This window comes from Aethalodelphis obliquidens, unplaced genomic scaffold, assembly GCF_003676395.1.
Source record: "Aethalodelphis obliquidens isolate GAN/ISIS:26980383/991018 unplaced genomic scaffold, ASM367639v1 scaffold1, whole genome shotgun sequence".
NCBI lineage: Eukaryota > Metazoa > Chordata > Mammalia > Artiodactyla > Delphinidae > Aethalodelphis > Aethalodelphis obliquidens.
The window spans coordinates 65,238,692-65,260,422 of record NW_020837945.1 but is presented as its reverse complement, the minus strand read 5'-3'; the positions used below and the strand labels follow the sequence as shown (position 1 = coordinate 65,260,422).

Genomic DNA, 21,731 nt, shown 5'->3' with positions numbered 1-21,731 from the left:
GGCCCATCTGCAAATTCCCGGTCTCCCATCATTTTCTCCTTGCCTGCTCCCTATGGGCCAAGCTGGCCTCCATATATTCCCTCAAGCAAGCTCGGCATGTCCTCGACTAGGGCCTTTGCACCTGCTGTTTCTTCTCAGCACCCTCTTCCACCAGATATTTGCACAATTTGTTCCCTCACTTCATCCTTGTCTCTGTTTAAATATCACCTCATAGACAGACCTTTGATTATCCTACCAAAAATAGCAGTCCCCATCCTTCTCTGCCCTGTACTCTGCATTAGCTGGCTTCGTATTGCTTATCAACAGTTCAGATTATAGAGCTATGCTTTAAATTCATCTATCATCTATCTCCTTCATTAAAATGTAAGTTTCACGAGGGGAAGGATTTTATCTGTCTTGCTTACCATTAAACCCCCAGCACCTGGAACTGTGCCTGCCTGGTATACGTAGCAGGTGTTCAACAGACATTTGTTATATGAAATAAGTGAATGAGTCCGTCTTTTGCTTTGCATTTGAAAATGCCAGAAAGTCTCATTTTGGCCACACTTCCAGGACAGTACCATCGAGAACCAAACCTCCCGAGTGAGGAGCACCAGGTTTGCTGAGACAATTCCCCTCAACTTTTGGCTCCTGGCAGGGTGACCAATCAGCAGAGTTTGCCTGAGATCGAGGAGTTTCCTGGGACACAGGACTTTTCAGAGTTAAAAGTAGGGGAGTCCCTGGCAACCCAGGACAGTTGGCTGCTGCCCCATTGGCAGCTATCTTGAGCTCACAGCCAGTCAGCCTCTGCCTGATGCCACACACCAGTGGTCCACCCCCAGTGACACTTCAGATGACATGTGTGGGTCAAGCAACCTGCCAGCAAATGCTTACTAGGTAACAGTCACAACATTCTCTGGTAGCTGGAGAGCAGGGAAAGGAAGCACAATAATGAATAAAATAAATACAGTTTCTGTCCTCAGGAAGCTTACAGTTCAATGAAGGAGACTGATACACAAAGACGTAATTTCAATATAAAATTTAATGCCTCTCTAAACTGCCTTCTCTAAAAATCCTGAAGCAGCAACTTTTCTCTATCTTGGGTGTAACAATTTTAGCTAAATCAATCTGACCCAAATTGAGTTTTTCCTAAAATGAACTTTTCTTCTGATAAAAATAAAATGTAGTGTAGTAGGTTGAAGAGTTGCTTCCAAAGATATCAGATCCTAATCTCTAGAACCTGTAAATGTTACCTTATTTGGAAAAAGAGTCTTTGCAGGTATGATTAAGTGAAGGCTTTTGAGATCAGGAGATTCTCGCGGATTATCCAGGTGGGCCCTAAATCCAGTCACAGGTATCCTTTAAAGAGGGAAGCAGAAGGAGATTTGACACAGACAGGAGAAGGCAGTGTGACCACGGAGGCAAAGATGGGAGGGAGCCACAAGCCCAGGCATGCCGGCAGCCACCAGAAGCTGGAGGAGGCAAGGAACAGGTTTCCCCCTCGAGTCTCTGTAAGGACCATGGCCCTGCTGACACCTTGACTTCAGCCCAGTGAAACTGATTTCAGACTTCTGCACTCTGGAACTGTGAGAGAATAACTCTCTGTTGTTTAAGCCACCAAGCCTGTGGTAATTTGTTACAGCAGCCTCATGAAACTAATACATGTACTGGAAGGAAATAAAAAGCACCTGCTATCCCACCACCCAGACATAACTACTATTAACCTACTCACATGTGAAGCATTAAAAGAAGCAATGGGTCTGGGCTCCCCAGCACCAAACATGAACACTGGCATCATTTCCTATTTAGTTGCCTATACTGCTTTTTTCCATTTAACTTTATATTATGGACAGCAAATAGTCTTCAGAAATATGACTTTTCACAGCTACACAGGATTGAAAACAATAGATTTATTATCATTTATTTAACCCATCCCTTAGTGTTAGACGTGTAGCTACTCCCCAGTTTTGTTATTGTAATATGGCAGTGAAATATTTGTAAATCAATTATTTGTGTGCGCATCTGATTATTATCTTAGAATGGAGTCCTAGAACAGAGTTACTGTATTAAAAAATATGAGCATTTTAGGACTCTTGATAGTAATTTCAAATGACTTTCTGCAATGTCCAGCCAATTTACACTTGCAGTAGAAAACTATGAAAGAGCCAGTGTCACCACAGGCTAGGCAGCATGAAATACTAACATTTAAAAAATGTTTCTCTAATATGCAAATATATTTTTCTAATACATTTATATTTTTTAAGTTGTTTTTTTTTTTTAATTAATTAATTAATTTACTGGCTGCGAGGCTTGTGGAATCTTAGTTCCCCGACCAGGGAAACTGGTCTCTGCACTGAGAGAGCAGAGTCCTAACCCTTGGACTGCCAGGGAATTCCCCATTTATACTTTTTATTTATTTATTTATTATTTATTTATTTATTTATTTATTTATTTTTGCGGTACGCGGGCCTCTCACTGTTGTGGCCTCTCCCGTTGCAGAGCACAGGCTCCGGACGCGCAGGCTCAGCGGCCATGGCTCACGGGCCCAGCCGCTCCGCGGCATGTGGAATCTTCCCGCACCGGGGCACGAACCCGTGTCCCCTGCATCGGCAGGCAGACTCTCAACCACTGCGCCACCAGGGAAGCCCCCCATTTATACTTTTTAAATAATTATATTTCTTCTAGGAATTGTCTGTTGAGGTTCTTTGCTCATTTGTTTTTCAGGGTGTTATCTGTTTATTTTTTATTGATAGGTAGGAGTTTTAGATAATTAAAAATATTAATCTCCTGCCATCTTTATTGTAGATGTTTTCCATAGTCATTTGTCTTTTAATTTTGTTAATGTATTTTTAAATTTATTTATTTTATTATTTTTGGCTGCGTTGGGTCTTGGTTGCTGCACGTGGGCGGCATGTGGGATCTTCCTGGACCAGGACTCGAACCCGTGTCCCCCGCATTGGCAGGCGGATTCTTAACCACCGCACCACCAGGGAAGCCCTATTAATGTATTTTTAAATAGAGAAAACAATAATCTATATGTAGTTTAGTTTGTTAAATTTGTCTTTGGTGATTTTTTTTTCCTTTGCTTTTATTCTTAGAAAGCCCTTCTCCACCCTGAAATTCGCTAAATGGTAAGAATGTAACTTGACTTCTCCCCTTTCCCAACACTTAGCCAATTTTCCTAACATTGTTTATTGAATTTTTCCTTCACCAGTTTGGGATGTTTTCCTTATTTCATATTAAATAATTTAATACCTGAGCCTATTTAAGAGCTGTTAAATCTATTTTGAAAATAGTGTGGTAGTTCTGAGACAGAATGTTAAATCTTTACTTCCATTTACTAGCTGTACAAACCGAGGCAAAAGTCACTCGGAGCCTCAATTTACTCATCTATAAAAGAGGCAATAAAACCTACTTCACAGAGTTATTTGAGGATTGCATGAAATAATATTTGTAATAAGCTTATCATATTGTAAGCACTCAATAAGTGGCAGATATCATAATTATTATTATTCTATTAATATTTTTCTAATTCTGTTATATTCCATTGAAATGTTATTCTACTTCAGCTGTGCAAGTGAGTTTAAATAAATCATTGTAAGAATGCGTGACAATGTGATAGAGCTGTTCCCATGTCCCTGTAGAAGGTTTGCTTATATTTTCATAATTCGTCACTGTGATCAAAGCAATCTACTCAATGATAAATTTTTCTACATAGTTAACATCACTAGGTCCTACGTATGTAGAACTCAGTTGTCACAACAAAACATTTTTATTTTATTTCTTACTGTCACTAAACTATGTTTAAATACAATGTTAAGTTTTCTTGAGATTTGACGACCAGCGGACAATAACATTGCTTTGGTATTTTTTGTCGCTGTGGGAGATAGAATGATTAGCAATGTCAGGGAACACAAGTGGGGAGAGATCAGCATGGGTTTTCTTCTGAGCCTCTAAACAAGATCTAAGAAGAAACTTGTATTTCTCAAGTCTCTAGACAAGAATTCCTATCTACCCCCATCTATCATAGAATGAAATTTAGTTAAATTAGACTCACTCAGTTAGTTAACGTGATGATATTGTTGTCTTATTCAAGGATGAAACTGTATAGTGATAAGAAGACTAAAACTATGCAGAAAACAAACAAGAAAGTCTTACGCACAAATTAAAAGAACAGTAAGATATATTTTTGGTTGACTGAGATTGTCAAACAGTTTAACAAATTGAAAATACTCAGTGTTGGCAAGGCTGCAGGAAAAAGAACATTCTTGTCTCTCTACAGAACCATTTGGCAACGTGTGACAAAATTTTAAATAAGCACTTTTTACTCGGTAAATCTTCTTCTGTGATATTTTTCATAAGGATGTAAACAGACAAAAGTATAAAGATATATGTACAAAAATATACTATATTTTAGTATATACAACATTATATCACTATATATACAACATTATATCACTATAATGTTGTTTATAAAAAGCAAAATGTTAAGAAACAAAAAGTCCTGGGACTTCCCTGGCAGTCCAGTGGTTAAGACTTCCACTGCAGGGGGCGTGGGTTTGATCCCTGGTTGGGGAACTAAAATCTCGCATGCTGCATGGTGCGGCCCAAAAGAAAAAAAAAAAAGAAGAAGAAAGAAAGAAACAAAAAGTCTAAATGTCCATCAGTAGGAAACTGGTTTAAGAAATCATCGGGTGTATGAGAGAATACACTGTAAAAAGAGTGCCTCTTTGTATTTGTTACCATGGAAAGATGGTCACACTGTTGAATTAGCACCATTCCAAAACAGCAATATGTAGTATCGAGGAACAAAAGTTGGGAGAAAGAACGGGAGAGACAGAGAGAGAAAGACAAAGAGATCTGTAAGGATGTCTCCTGAAATGTTAATAGAAAATATGCCTAGGACATGAGATTTCAGGTGATTTATACTTTCTCCTTTATATTCTTCTGGATTGCTTTAATTTTTACAATAAAAATTTAGTTTGGTTTAGAAAAACAGAACACAACAAAAACACTATGCAAAGAGTAAAAGAATGAAGGAAATAACCCTGTGTTAATCGTAGTTGTCTCTGGTCTTTAAGAAGAGAGACCAAGGTTTCCTTTCTACTTTCCCCCATTTTCCAAATTGCCTTTTATTGAGGATGATTATTTTTATTGAGTATTATATATCATGATGATGATGATAATCTGACAGACACACAAGACCCACAACCTTTTCTCCTGGTTCCAGGAAAGACTCCTCTGTAGTTGGAGGGTCAAAGGCTGCCATTATTAATGACTTAGCCATGCAGAGTGGAGGCTCATTTGCCTTCTGCCTTAGATCTCAAGGTCCTCTTAGATCTTTAAGAGTCCCCTCAGCTGGTTTATGCTGGCTTTTCAAGTGGTCAACATTTATGCCCACTTTTGTTTGTTTGTATGTTTTGACCTAATATTTTTTTAATTAAAAAATTAATGGGGGGCTTCCCTGGTGGCACAGTGGTTAAGAATCTGCCTGCCAATGCAGGGGACATGGGTTCAAGCCCTGGTCCGGGATGATCCCACATGCTGTGGAGCAACTAAGCCCGTGCACCTCAACTACTAAACCTGTGCTCTAGAGCCCGTGCTCCGCAACAAGAGAAGCCACCGCAATAAGCCCACGCACCGCAACGAAGAGTAGCCCCTGCTCACCACAACTAAGGAAAGCCCGCACGCAGCAACAAAGACCCAATGCAGCAAAAAATAAATAAATAAATAAATAAATAAATTTATTTTTAAAAAGTTAATGTATTTTTAGTGGATAAGATTTTGAAAGTTAAAGTATAAAGAAGCAGGGAAAACTATCTATAATCCCATCATTGAAATAAATAGCTATTAATCTTGTGAACATCTTTCTTTTTAATCATGTCTTAATATACAACTGTGTACCTGCTTTTTCCAATTATCATAGTGAGTGTTTCCCTGTATCACTGAAAACTCCTAAATCTATTTTAATGGTCCACACCCAATTTTTAAAAACCATTCATTTATCCCTATATAATTTCAAACTGAAGAACATTTATATGCTCAAAATAAGTTCATTACAAGAGCCATAAGAAAGATTCCTTCCCAGGGTTAGAGCCTAGATCTGGTCCTTACCAATAATTGCAACTCCTTCATAACCTTAATTTCAAACATCCCCTCTGACCACCCTACTCCAACAGTCTGCTGACCTTACTGGGATGAATGACCTATTGATCTACTTTTTCATTGTTACCTGCCTTAGGCCCTCATTTCCCTTCTTATCCAGACAAATTTCTATGGTCAATTATTTCAATCACTCCCTTGCACACACTCTCATATCCCTCCTCCTCTTTTTCTAGCTGAGCCTCAACCTTGGTTAAACCCAGCTCTTCACCTACTCTGCACCTCCCCACCTGCAGCCAAATGTCCAAGCCCTATTTTTAATGCTGTCTTTAAAGACATGCTCTAAGGGTGGGAGGGAGGGAGACACAAGAGGGAAGAGATACGGGGACATATGTATATGTATAACTGATTCATTTTGTTATAAAGCAGAAACTAACACACCATTGTAAAGCAATTATACTCCAATAAAGATTTTTTTTTTTTTTAAAAAGACATGCTCTAAGCATTTATTCTCCTCTCTCATTTTCCTTTGGGGACCCTATTTGGTGACCATACAGCTGCTATATATGTGTTCTGCTCTTGCCCATCCATCCTCCACCAATCCAACTCACTGGCCTAACCTGCACTCCCTCTCGGCTGCTTTTCCCAGAATCTTTTCTCTTCCCAGCTTTCTGACCTCTCTGTTGACTTCTGTTTGTTCTCTCTCCCTTCTCTACCCCCCTACCTCTTTGTGCAACCCCCAAAAGAAACACGGAAGGAATAGCCCGAAATGAATTAGCCACGGGGGGTAGCATCTGGAGCCTCAGGTTCCTGTCCTGCTAGGGGGCAGAGTGACCTTGGGCCAGTCACTTCATTCTCTGGTTCTTAGTTTCCTCCCTATATAATGACACGCATTTGGTTACATAAATGTGGAGATGATTTAACCCAGTTCTTACACACAAACAAACATGATTCTGAAAATTGAAGAAAGGAAAAATTTAGCAAACAGTCCCACTACCTTGCTTTCCTCACTGTACCATCCTACTTCCATCACCAAGATAATGGCAACCATCTGGTGAGTATTATTATTGTAATTTTAGTGCTGAAACTTTCCTTGGCCCATCCATGCATCCCACCCAGTAACCATAACGGAAATCCAAACACTCACCGTGAATTTCTCATAGAGCTCATAAGTCAGGAGGGGGTTGGGCAGCTCCCTAAAGTAGAGCTTGCAGAGGGAGCCCACACAGTGGATGTCCTGGAGGTACACTTCCCTTGTCAGATCTGGACATTGATCTGAGCCAAACTCTTGCCTGAAACAACACAGACAGAGACATAACAATCCCAGGAACATGTGTTCTATGTCAGCAGCTACTTGGCTGCTTAGGGGGTAAAAAGACCCTAAACTGCTGATCTGACCATATTTTTGACCTTGACTCAAAAAGACCTTCTATTTCAGGCACAAGGAAGCTACAGGAAAGATTTCCACTTCAGGTCTGGATCTTCCCTGCAGAAGCTGCTGTAATTAGAAAGACATAATCCCATTTACAAAAGGATTTCTCATGGCATTATGTCTGTAGTCTCCATTATGAACAGTGGGGAAATACGAAAACAATTTTCCAAAAACCCTGTTGAGAGTTCAGTTTTTCCAAAATATTGTTTTAAATGAACTTCTCTTTCTTGGAGGAGAGACCAAAACCAGGGTGAGTCAGATTGTTATCATTCACGTCCACATATTCATGTCAGCAAACTTGTTTTATCTGGAGACTCAAACTCAAGGTTTGAGAACTTCAATCAACTCTCCCTTTGATGCTGAATGGAAACTTCTAGGCTGCTTGATAGTGACTCCCACAGGACAAATGAGCTTACAAATATCTTCTTAAACAACCTAGAGTGGGGTGCTTGGGAGCGTCGTCAGATTCCAGGCCTCATTTCTAATTAAAAAAACACTAACAAGGTTACATGAATATACTGCCTCAAATAATATATACTTAAAAGTTAAAAATCTATTTAGGGCTTCCCTGGTGGCTCGGTGGTTGGGAGTCCGCCTGCCAATACAGGGTACGCGGGTTTGAGCCCTGGTCCGGAAAGATCCCACGTGCCGCGGAGCAACTAGGCCCATGCGCCACAGCTGCTGAGCCTGCGCTCTGGAGCCCACGAGCCACACCCACTGGGGCCGCCCTAGAGCCTGAGCCTCGCAGCAAGAGAAGCCCGGGCACCGCAACGGGGAGTGGCCCCCGCTCGCCGCAGCTAGAGAAAGCCTCGTGCAGCAACGAAGACCCCAATGCAGCCAAAAATAATAAATAAATAAATAAACAAATTTATTTTAAAAATATATATATATATTTAAAAGATGATAAAGCTGAGCTTTAATGCAGAAGAGAAGTTAGCTTTCTTGAGAGTATTCATTTGGTCAAACATGTAGTGACAAAGTCAACCAGACTCTCAGAACCAGCATCTTGAAACAGCGTGCTGCCCATTCTCCTGTAGTCGGGTTCTGCCCCTTTAATAAAGGGAAGGGAAATCCCCGATGCTGTCAGAACCTGACAGGAACTGAGTGAGGCCTTGAAAAGCAAACCATGCAATGGCCTCAAATTCATAGGCATGTGTTTTTCTTACGAGGGCAGAACACAAACAATCTAGAGCTTATTTAGTTAGCCAGAAATTTCCCTTGTCAAGGCTAAGGTCAGTCCTTAAGTGAAAAAGAACTGGCCATTGTCCAAATGTCCTTCCACGATACCAGCTACTGTTAGTATGTTTCAGAGCTAAGAGTAAACTGTTAAAAATACTTGCTGTTGAAACTCTGAAAAATGTCACGTGAATAAATTAGTGAAATGATGTAAGCACATAGATCTGTTAAAAAACTTTGGCTGCAATAAACCAGTTATTTTTTAACAGCTATCACTTCTCTGGGAGTAAAAAGAATGTTTTATTCCTTTGGTATAGTTTCATGACAATTGAGATTTGAGGACGAGGGGCAGAAAACTAAATAGGAGGAAGAAGATAAAAAAATGAATTACCTGCACATGTAAATTTCACATATTAATCTTGTAACAAGAATGTTTTATTTGAAAAGTCTACATTTGTAACTAAAGAATATATAATAAATACATTAAAATATGTTCTTTTTGTATTAAAGAACAATATTCAAAATACATAAACCTATTCTTTTAGTCATGGAACAGTACATATATTATATATAATGTATATATTCTATATATACACTATATACACTCCCTTTATTTTACACTATATACACTCCCTTTATTTTACAGATATAATACATATAAAGAAGATTACTGTCCTCTTAATTCATTGTGATAGAAATTTCTTCCAAAAAATTCTAGGATGCATTTTAGAATTGTTTAGGATAAATCCATATAATTGGAAATAGTTCCTCTATCAATAATTTTAAAAATACAGTCATCAATTAGAGAAATGCACAATCATGCAGACTTCTGATTTCTCGACCAGATGAAATATCAAATGTTGAGTGTGTGCCAAGAGAAAAACTCACGATGACCTGCAAGTTCTGAACACCATGTAATGGGGATCTGAGCTGTGGGTAGGCAAGTGAGTAATAATAAATCATTTTTTCCCAACTTGCAATTTAAATCATTTGAGTTCAATTGAATCTACCTAAGAGGGATAAATCTGGTGCAAGACATAGGAACAGATGAAAAGCCCTCAGGAGTTTTTGTTGGAAAGAATTACATCAGATTGGTGAGCTTCCTGATTAGATTAAGAAGAGTTAGGCATCTGAAAACATCAGCACTTGATCTTCTGCCCTGACAACCTTCCCTCAATCCCTTCAGTTTTTAATACCCCCAACACCTGCAGATAGAGGTATGGACAGAGGAAGGATCATGGGAGAATCCTTTGGGGGGCTATTCTTTGGCTTACCTTAGCCGTTGTATGTTTGAGGTGACTCCTGAAAGCCGATAAATTCCATCCACGATGCCGTGAGTCTCTATAAATTCTGCACAGCTCTTCAATACATATGGAACTATGCAAAGGAAAAGAAAAAATAAAGTATTAGGTATAAGTCTGACTGTCTTTTAAGGATAGCCTTTTAAAAATCGAGGTAACTTCAAAGAGAAGTAAGTATGGAATGCATATGAGCTACAAGTGGAAACAATTACTTGTAAATGGTAGATGATGTTCTTTGATATTTAAAAAAAATAGGGTTTTGTTAAAGTTTAGAAAACCCATGTGTTTTAAAAGTTAGGTCTTTTTTTTTTTTTAAGAATTTGTAAAATATGCTAACACTTAGATTTTTGAAACCAGCAGTGACCTTGGAAATCCCCCAACACAATCTCCTCATGTCACTGGTTCTCCCAGTGTGGTCCCCTGACCAGTAGCACCAGCATCTCCTGGGAACCTGTTGGGAATGCAAATTCCCAGGCCCCACTCACACCCACTGAATCAGAAATTCTGGAGGTGGCGCCCAGCAATCTGTGTTTTAAAAAGCCTTCTAGGTGACTGTTGTGTGATAAAATTAGAGAACTCTTGCCTAGTCTACACACGAAGAAAACAAAGGGCAGGTAAATTTATTTACCTCACTCAGGAGTACTTGTCGCTTATGAAAAGTGATTTAACACATGGAAAAATGCTTATGATGTAGGTAGGTAAAACAAGAACAAGGCACAAAATCAAATATACCCTGTGAATTCAGCTATGTTTAAAAAACTGCAAAGGGAAAAAAGACTGGAAGAATATCTGCCAAAATGTTAAAGGTGATTTAAAGGTGTTAAGTGTTTTTTTTTAAAGGTGAGAACCTCCCCCTCCCCCCCCGCCGGCACCACCACCAAATGGGTCAAACCAGTCATTGATAGAATGGACCTCATATAAGGGACCAACACGGCCCCTCAAATTCCTGCCACTCTAGAAGTCCAGTGCCTGGGTAGAAGGGTCTGGCTATGCTATTCTCTCCTCAGGGCTGAACCTGATCAGCCCAGCCAGCTCCGTGACCCGGAATGGCAGCCACAGGCCTTCTGGATGGCATGGAGAGAGTGGCAAGTCACTTGCCACTTTGGTCCTTGGGCAGATCCATCGGAGGTCCCTCTGTGAGAGTGTTGTAGATGGTCTGGAACTACCAAAGCCTTGGGTGCTGAAGTCCTCAGGCACAGAGGTGGTATGGGAACTCCATGAACCAGGGCTTGGGTTAGCACTGTGCTCACTCCCCCAAGACATACTCAGTCTATTAATGCCTTGGATTAGGCTAAAGCCAATCCATTAATGCTTAATGCACATGATCATACCCACACACAATACGAAGCTGGACTGGACCTTTTACATGGGTAGATACTAGGTGTTCAGGCTCAACATTCTTCCTGGATTCTCTATTACAATACTCTCTAAACAACTCCCCCATCATTTCCTTCAACCACTAACTATCATTTTAGGTGCTGAGTAAAATTCATCATACTTAAAGTATTACACCCACCTCTCAAAGGCTGTGCATCCCCAGAGCCTTTCTTCTCCAGGACACATCCATGTTTTGCCCCTTTCATTCATGACCAACTTGTGAGAAACTTCTTAGTTACCCAAGGTGGAAAGAGGGCAGGAAGTGAACTTGGGATTGGAAATATTGAGGTCAGAGACCACAGAGGTGGAACTATTCCCTGTGAGTGAAAACAGGGTAGGAGTGGGTGTGGTGGAGAAGGGGCTGTGAGTGTGGGCAGGGGTCCAGAGCCCCTGCCTGGCTTCAGTTAGAAAAGCTATACTTTGATCTATTTTATGAAATAGGGTTCTTGGTGAGAACCCTATTTATGCCTCATGCCTCTAAATAAATTTTATAAATAAATAAATAAGCAAACAGAGTTCCCATGCTTAAAAAAGTTGTATTGTTTAAAAAAAAAAATCCCTATTGTGCACAGTAGGTCGACTCTTTCCCACCCACAACAAGGTGTTGCTCTGTAACCTGCCACGCAAGGTCATGGTCAAGAGCACAGGTTTGAATGCCAAACTGCCTTTGTAACCTTGGACAAAATACGCAATAATTCCATTTCTTAGTTTCCACATCTGTAAAATGAGGATAACAGTGATATTAACCTCATAGCTAGGATTGAAGTAATACTTGTAAATACTTAGCACAGACCCTGGCATATAAGCAGCATTCTACAATGACAGTTATTCCTATTTGACGCTTCTATACGATGTAAATTTATCATTTGTGAGATTCAGTCTTGGTGAAAACAGTTTGCTGCCTCCCATCTGATGGGCAGTTGGGGTAGAGCTGACCAACCTCTTACAAGTCAACACTCACCTCCCTATTCAGAATGGCTTTTGTGTCTCTCTCTGGTTGAGGTCACTTTTCTATGCATTGAGGTGTATCTTCATAATACAAAGGCAGCAGTCCTGGAACTGTGCTTGACCTTGATGTGTTTCACAATGTGAGTCTGTACCAAGGTATATGGCTGTTGCACGGCACAGGTGGATTGAGAGCTCGGAGCATTCCCAAGCAGGACTCAAAGACAAAAGCCTCAGCCTCAAAGGGCTTCTATAAGGAACACTCCACAGATGGGCAGTGCAGGGTCACCACTCTGTCCTATTCCATTCTCAAAGACCCACCTCCCAGTAGCATGGCTCTCAGTTGTATAACCTCAGGCTCCGTTTGTTTTAAAGGCGAGGAAAACACATTCCCGGATGGAGCCTCTGCCATAAATTTGGTACAGAGGCCCCAGAACCTCTAGTCCACAGCTCTGTTTAAACAGGAGGCAATATTAAAACAACCCAAGGGAAAAGGCCATGGTCCTGGTCCCTGAGGCGTGTTAGCTTTCTTGGATTCTCATCTTGGGCCGAGTTGGAAGACATAGGAATTCTCCATCATACTCAGTAAATGGGAAAGGATCCACTTGATCTCTGTAATCATCCAGCTCTAGAGTCAGAGCAGTGGTTCTCAGACTGTGGTCCCTAGATAAGTCCAGCAGCAGCAGTTGCTTCCCAGGTGATTCTGATGCATGCTGAAGTTGATCTAGACCAGAGCTTCTCATATTTTAATGTGGATACAAACCCCCGGGATCTTGTTAACATGCAGATTCCAATGGGAGGGTGGAGGGAGGGAGTCAAGAATTTGCATTTCTAGCAAATTACCAGGTGATTCAGATACAGCCAATCTGCAGCCCATACTTCGGGGAGCAAGGAGCAAGGCTCTAAAGGTGATACTGGTCGGTGGTGTTGCAGGGGCTGCCAAGAGTATCGTCTCAAAGTCTCAGAATTCCTTAGGCTGTTGTTCCTGGGGCCCAACCAAACTGGGGACACCCTAGGATTCTGGACAGGATAGAAGCTTGATACAAAATGGCTGAGTAGGTATAGATGGAAAGAAAGCCTCCATTGTCTGTTTAGGTTGCTATAGAAGGTTGGAGCCACAGAACTAGTTCTGTGGGATCTATCATGGACCCAAAGAACATTAAGTCTCCTCCTACAGAGGTACACACAGTTGCGGATTATGATATAACATTATGACTTCTTTGAATTATCGCACTGATGGTTCTCTAAGTCCCTTTTTTGTTTGGTTTGGTTTCGTTTTTCCTGGAGCAGCGATCTTTAACGTTAAATTTTAATCGGAGCACAAAATAAATCCTGAGGTGGTTCCTGACGGAAAAGAAGGCTTTGCCTTTGATTTGTGCTTTACAATTTACAAAACATTTTAAAGTCATTTGTTTCATTTGGTCCAACTTGCTACAACTAAAAGTTATTTTATACTCAAAAATAACGTGGGGGTACTTCTTTCCTCAATTCCAAACTTCCTCAAGGGTTTAGGGCAGAAAAGGCCAGCAATTAAATCATTTCTCTGAATCCCCCCAGAGGTAATGCCTGCTAAGCTGCCCCACTTCCCTGTATGGCTGGAATCTGATCAGATGTGGAGACGCATATTGGAACAAACACAGTTTTATTTGATCAGTTATGTGATCATGGCAGCCTCATTCTTTCACAGTGCAAATTGCATTTGTGTTTTAGGGAAATATGGCTCTCCTCCCGCCCCATTCTGGATTTTTGTTAAGGTCCTGTACTGGTCATATTTCATTCCCTCTCTGGGTCCTGCATCCCTAACCATCACAGTAAAGTTTAGTGGTACATATATACAATGGACTACTACTCAGCAATAACAAGGGATGATATACCATACGGGCGATAGAAGCCATTCTATAGAAGAGTACATGCTATATGATTCCATCCACATAGAACTCAAGAAAATGCAAACTAATTTATAGTGGGAGAAAGCAGGGAAGAGGCAGGAGGCAGGAGCTGCAGAGGGGCCGAAGAAACTTTTGGGCATAATGGATATATTCATCACCTTGACTGAGGTGATAGAAAGGACCAAGGATCACTGGTGGATGAAGAATTGACACTTGCAGGGGGAGAGTCAGAGAGAGACAAGCCGCTGAACAGGGAAGAAATCTTTAAGAATCTCCTGCTGTGCACGGGGGAGAGAGCACAGCTCTGCTGTGCTGTGAATAAGCCTGCTCTACTACGGCATTTTTTAAGAGATGAAGTAAAGATTTCAATCACTTTTCTATTATTTCTGGTTGTCAGCAGAGAGCTTCCCAGCTTTCCATTCCGCAGGAATCTAAGAGTCGTCACAGTGGCTCCTGTACCTCTCCCTCTGCCAGCTCCTGCTCTGTATTTCTGTCCCTTCCTGCGCCTCCATGTCTCCTGCGCCTCCATCTCTCCTGCGTCTCCATGTCTCCTGAGCCTCCATGTCTCCTGAGCCTCCATGTCTCCTGTGGCACGCTCCTCCCAGCCTCTGTGGGCCTTGGCTTGCCTGAGGGGTCGCTGTCCTCCTGCAACTCTCCCTCTTTGATTCTTCTTTCCCCTCCCTGTTTTAACCTCTTCTCTCTTCTTCCTGACCTAATGTAGAATTATAGAAAAGTCTGAAAATTCGTGGTGTTTATTTATTTATTTATTTTGTGGTATGCGGGCCTCTCGCTGTTGTGGCCTCTCCCGTTGCGGAGCACAGGCTCCGGACGCGCAGGCTCAGCGGCCATGGCTCACGGGCCCAGCCGCTCCACGGCATGTGGGATCTTCCCAGGCCGGGGCACGAACCCGGGTCCCCTGCATCGGCAGGCGGACTCCCAACCACTGCGCCACCAGGGAAGCCCTCGTGGTGTTTATTTTTTAAAGTATAATGTTCTCTGTTCTTTACAAAAAAGCAAATTAACTGCTTTCCAATTTTCCAAGGAAAATTGTTTTTTTAATATGTCAGGATTTAGCCTGTCCTCCTTGGAGTAAAGTTTCTTTTTTCTGGTTCTCTAAACTTAAAAAAAATTGAGATATAAATCAAATGTCATAAAATTCACCCTTTTAAAGCACATAATTAAGTGGTTTACACTATATTGACAGTTAAGCAACAATCACATTTCAGACCTTTTCATTATTCCAATTCTAGAACATTTCTGTATCTACAAGGTAATTCATTGCAGCAATTTTTGTAATAGCATGAGATTGTTCATCAATAGGAAGCTATTTATATAAATAATAGAATATCCATATAATGGAATACTATATAGTCATCAAAAAGAATGAGGAAACTTTCATGTACTGATACACAGCAGTCTCCAAGATATATTGTTAAGCAGAAAGAATGAGGCACAGACCAGTGTAATGGTATACAAGCATTTGTTTTTTTAAAAAGAGAGAATAACAGAACAGCTCTACAATTCCTTTGTATATGCATTAAATATCTATGGAAGGATGCATAATAAAGTGATAACTTCAGTTGCCTATGGGAAAAAAAACTGGGAAGCTGAGGCCAGGGCTATGAGTAAGAGGGAGACTCCTCATTGTATACTCTTTTATACTTTTGAGTTTTGAACTATAAGAATATATTACCTTTCCCCAAAACTTTTCATTAAAAAATCCAATTCAGCAAATACTTATTGCAAACCTGCTCTCATCCAGCACTAAGTGCTAGGTGTTGCCTGAACCTATGTCATCTCCATCACTAAGCTGTGAGCTCTTTAGGGACAATGAGGATAGTTCTGTCTCATTCATCTAGAATAGCCTTGAAAACACAAGCACTTGAAATGTTTTGCTAAACAAGGGATTGGTCATTACTCTCCAGATGGGTTTTCAGTCCTCCATTGATATCTGGGTCCTTCAAAGAAGAAAACACTTTTTAATGTGCCAGGCACTACATGAGGTGCTTTTTTTTTTTCTCTCTCTCTCTCTTTTAACAGCATTCTCCATTCTATAATCATAGCCAATCCACAAAAGACATAAAATTCTCCATTTTGAAAATGTGAAAGCTGATTCTCAGAGAGGTTAGGTAAGTTGCCCAACATCACAATTCCTAAGTGTCAGAGTTGGGATCCAAACCTAGGTTTGTCTGACTCCAAAGCTCATGCTTTTTTCATGGTACCACACTGAGGAGGAAGTTTAGAAAAAGCCCCAAGCTACACCTACCTGACTCAAACCCTCCCCATCAAGAGAGCAGATCCCATGAGTTAGTGGCCAGGTATGGAAGCACCATTTAAGGAGAGCTGTTTGGTTCCTTGCCCTTGACTATCCATATGCCTGAAACTCTACCACTGCAGACCCTACCTTACTGTGGTGATGGCTTTTAGGTGTTCAACACCTAGTGGTTAACATCTATTTTTAAGTTCCTTTTGAAAAAGTTAAAGAAGCAATATATACTGATAAAAAAATGAAAAACACTTCCTGACTTCAAGCCATACTATAAAGCTATAGTAAACAAAACGTTATGGTACTAGCATAAAAACAGAAAAGAGGGCTTCCCTGGTGGCGCAGTGGTTGAGAGTCCGCCTGCCGATGCAGGGGACGCGGGTTCGTGCCCTGGTCCGGGAAGATCCCACATGCCGCGGAGCGGCTGGGCCTGTGAGCCATGGCCGCTGAGCCTGCGCGTCCGGAGCCTATGCTCCGCAATGGGAGAGGCCACAACAGCGAGAGGCCCGCATACCGCAAAAAAAAAAAAAAAAAAAAAAAAACAGAAAAGAAGATCAGGGGAAAAAACCAAGATCCCAGATATAAACCCAAGAATATATGGTCAATTGTATTTCACAAGGAAGCCAAGAATACTCAATGGAGAAAAGACAGTCTGGGAAAATTTGTGCTGGGAAAACTGGATATTCACATGTAAAAGAATGAAACTAGACCTGTATCTTATACCACTCACAAACATTAACTTGAAATGGATTAAAGACTTATATGTAAGACATGAAACCACGGAATTCCTAGAAGAAGACATGGGAAAAAAGCTCCTTGACATGGGTCTTGGCAATGATTTTTTTGGCTATAACACATAAAGCACAAGCAACAAAATCAAAAATAAACAGGCAGGACTACATCAAACTAAAAAGCTTCTGCACAGCCAAAGAAACAATCAGCAACATGAAAAGACAACCTATGGAATAGGAAAAATATGTGTAAATCATGTATCTGATAAGGGGTTAATATACAAAAGATATAAAGCAGTCAAACAACTTGATAGCAAAAAACCAAATAATCCAAATAAAAAATGGGCAAAAGATAGACACTTCTCCAAAGAAGATATACAAAAGGCCAACAGATACATTAAAAGATGCTCAACATCACTAGTCATTAGGAATATGCAAATCAAACCCACAATGAGATATCACCTCAAGTTAGAATGACCATCATCAAAAAGACAAGAGAGAGGGCTTCCCTGGTGGCGCAGTGGTTGAGAATCTGCCTGCCAATGCAGGGGACACGGGTTCGAGCCCTGGTGTGGGAAGATCCCACATGCCGTGGAGAAACTGGGCCCGTGAGCCACAACTACTGAGCCTGCACGTCTGCAGCCTGTGCTCCGCAACAAGAGAGGCCGCGATAGTGAAGAGGCCGCACGCACTGCAATGAAGAGTGGCCCCCGCTTGCCACAACTAGAGAAAGCCCTCGCACAGAAACGAAGATCCAACACAGCCAAAAATAAATAAATAAATAAATTTATTTTAAAAAAGACAAGAGAGAAATGCTGGCAAGGATATGGAGAAAAGGGAACCCTTGTTCACCGTTAGTGAGATTATAACCTGGTACAGCCACTATGGAAAACAGTATGGATCCTCAAAAAAATTAAAAAGTAAAACTGCTATATGATCCAGCAATCACACTTCTGGGAACATATCCAAAGGAAACAAAACCACTAACTTGGAAAGATATCTGCACATCGCAGTTCATAGCAGAATTATTTACAATAGTCAAGACATGGAAACATGTGTCCATCAAAAGATGAGTGGATAAAGAAGCTGTGGCAGGGACTTTACTGGTGGCGCAGTGGTTGGGAGTCCGCCTGCCAATGCAGGGGACACGGGCTTGATCCCTCTCTGGGAAGATCCCACGTGCCTTGGAGGGACTATAAGCCCGTGCACCACAACTGCTGAGCCTGCGCTCTAGAGCCCGCGAGCCACAACTACTGAGCCTGTGTGCCTGGAGCCCGTGCTCTGCAACAAAAGAAGCCACCGCAGTGAGAAGCCCGTGCACCGCAGTGAAGAGGAGCCCCTGCTCACCACAGCTAGAGAAAGCCCGCACACAGCAACAAAGACCCAGTGCAGCCAAATAAACAAATAAATCTTAAAAAAGAAAGAAGTTGTGGCATATATATACAACAGAATAATATTCAGCATAAAAATAAGGAAATCCTGCCATTTGTGACAACACGGATGGACCTTAAGGGTATTATGCTAAGTGAAATAAGTCAGAGAAAGACAAATACTGTATGATCTCACTTATATCTGGAATCTAAAAAAACCATGAAGCTCATAGAAAAAGAAATCAGATTTGTGGTTACCAGAGGAGGGGGTGGGGGAAGCGGGGAGCAGGAATTGGATGAAGGTTGTCAAAAGGTACCAACTTCCAGTTACAAGATAAATGATTACTAGAGCTGCAATGTACAGCGTGATGACTATTGTTAGCATTGCCGTACATTATACACGAAAATTGTTAGGAGAGTAAATCCTAAGTGCTCTCATCACAAGGAAACATTTTTTTCTTTCTTTTCTTTCTCTTCTTATTGTATGTATATGAGATGATGGGTGCTAACTAAACTTACTGCGGTAATCATTTCACAATATATTTATGTAAGTCAAACCATTATGCTGTACACCTTAAACTTATACACTGGAGTATATCAATTATATTGCAATAACACTGGGGAAGAGAAGAATAAAAATGAAAAAGATACACAAATTTAAAGAGCAAAGAGCGACTGTCCCGTTTACACAACCCTTCACAATCTCTCAAATGATAAAACACACACACACTGAAAGGCTAATAGTATGTTTTTGCTTTTCTATATTCTTCATTTTGCTTTTCTGAATTTTCTATAATGAGGGTGAGGTACAAATAATTTTTTTAAAGAAAAAAATTGGTTTTTAAAAAAACAAGTTTCAGGCTTCCCTGGTGGCGCAGTGGTTGAGAGTCCGCCTGCCGATGCAGGGGACAAGGGTTCGTGCCCCGGTCCGGGAGGATCCCACATGCTGCGGAGCGGCTGGGCCCGTGAGCCCTGGCCGCTGAGCCTGTGCGTCCGGAGCCTGTGCTCTGCAACGGGAGAGGCCACAACAGTGAGAGGCCCGCGTACCGCAAAAACAAAAAAAAACCAAGTTTCATTAAAGAAGCCCAAGGGCTTTCTAAAGTTAGTGAGGCAATTTCCATGTTTGTTGAAGTCCTTTCCAATCACCCTGTGAGGTAATTACTCCTTGTTAAATAGAAGTATTTGCCTAACCAGCTCTGCTCCACTGCTGGGTGAGGCTCCTGATGGAAGACTATATCCTGGAGTCCCCTCCCCTCCTCACTTCCAGGGTTTCAGACGCCAAATCAAGTCAGCTCTTTCCCACAGAAGTGTCCAGGTCCCCCCCTCTGCTCCACACCCTGACTCATCCCAGCTGAGCTCTCAGGTCTCTGTCATCTGTACACCCACTCCTCCCAATGACAACGATTCTCCTTCTACCAAAGCAGATGTACTGCAGGGCTATCCGGCCCAAGGGACAAAAAGGTGAATAAGATCTTTGCCCTCAAGAAGCCAAGAGGGAACGGACAATTACTGTGTACCTACTAGGTGCTGACCCCTGCGCACTACACTTTCATGCATTATTTGTACCCAGCGCAGTCCTCACAACCACTTTCTGAGGAAGGTATTTATCTTTGCTTTGTAAATGAGGAAATTGAAGCTCACAGATATTTAGTAACTTGGCCGGTATGAAACGATCAAGCAAAATACGTTAAGGGCCCTTGAGAGGCACAAAAAACGTGACAGAAGTTCTTCTAAAAGATTACACAATGGTGGGGGAAGTCAGGCAGGGCTTTTAGGTGTTGAACAAGAACAGGAAATTGTGTACATTATAGAGAGCTGACAGTATGAGAGGCACCTTGTTACAGAGGGCTGAGGCAAGACCCTCACCCCAGGGCCGCACGATGCTGTGAGATTGATCAGTGGATAAAGGAGGACGTACAAGGCTATGCAATAAGAACTCAGACACTGGTTCCTAGGGGGTGATTTGAGATGCTGTGATGTGATAAGATACAATGTGATGCAATTATATACTGTAATACATGCAGAAAGCTTAAATAAGCCTCCGGCATATAATAAGCACTTTGTAAACATCACCCACTTTCTGATGCAGCTAGAGCAGGGAATGGTATAAACAAGATGGGAAAACAAGAAATAATGTGGTGAATTCCAGGAATGCTGACTAGACCAGTCTGGTGGAAGAGAAGGTAAATTCAGGTAAATTGGAGGAGTTTTGACAGGCTAGGAAGACTGCATTCTATCTTGAGCTCCACTGCCAAACAAATCTTTCTAAAACACTATGGAAAAGCTCCCCTATTCCAAAACATTCACTGGCTTCCCATTGCCCTTAGAATAATGTCCAATCCATGCAGTTGCCTCAGTAGGGGTAACCCTGGAATTCTTCCCTTCAAGGGAACAGGCTTTTGAGAAAGGTGGGTGGAGGAGGGGATAATATGAAGGAAAAGACTTGCCACAAACATATCGATCCAACAAAGGAAAATAAGGCGTCCCTTTAGGGTCAGTGCAGAGGACCTCATACGCTTTGCCGAGGATGAAAGGGGAGGTGAGAAGCCTCACTCTTTTCTAGTTGCTTCTGAAAATTTCTTTAAGAAAGGTACGTGCCTGGGCTTCCCTGGTGGCGCAGTGGTTGAGAGTCCGCCTGCCGATGCAGGGGACACGGGTTTGTGCCCCGGTCCGGGAAGATCCCACATGCCGCGGGGCGGCTGGGCCCGTGAGCCATGGCCGCTGAGCCTGCGCGTCCGGAGCCTGTGCTCCGCAACGGGAGAGGCCACAACAGTGAGAGGCCCATGTACCGCAAAAAAATTAAAAAAATAAAAATAAAAATAAATAAATAAAAAGAAAGGTAAGTGCCTTTGTGACTCAAAGATAAAAGGCTGGTTGAGGGCAGTGAAATATCTGGGACCACACATCATCAGTTAATGAGCAAGTGGAAACAGCCTAGGAGGGACTGTGAAAGGGGCCTCCGGGGTGTTTTTGGGTTTGGGGGAGGGGAGGGTTGTGACCATGAGGGAGGGCAAAGCTGACTAGGGAAACCGGGTGGGGTGTGACGAGGCTACACAGCAAACAAACCTGGAGAAACCCTCACACGGCCTTGGGCTTAGAGCTGGCCCTGTTCACCTGGTACACGGGAATGGTGCAGAAAACGTCCCTCTGCTGAGAATGTCCC

The 21,731-nt window shown here is 41.8% G+C and overlaps 1 protein-coding gene across 1 annotated transcript in view; it reads right to left on the bottom strand.

The window, feature by feature from the left end:
- ARHGAP31 (Rho GTPase activating protein 31) overlaps window positions 1–21,731 on the bottom strand; it is a 113,773-nt gene that overhangs the window by 40,668 nt on the left and 51,374 nt on the right. Inside the window, exons 2-3 of the mRNA XM_027105378.1 lie at window positions 9,964–10,066; window positions 7,229–7,373 (exon numbers count right to left, since the gene is read on the bottom strand). Coding sequence (XP_026961179.1) covers window positions 7,229–7,373; window positions 9,964–10,066 — 248 coding nt within the window. The remainder of the gene's footprint in view (window positions 1–7,228; window positions 7,374–9,963; window positions 10,067–21,731) is intronic.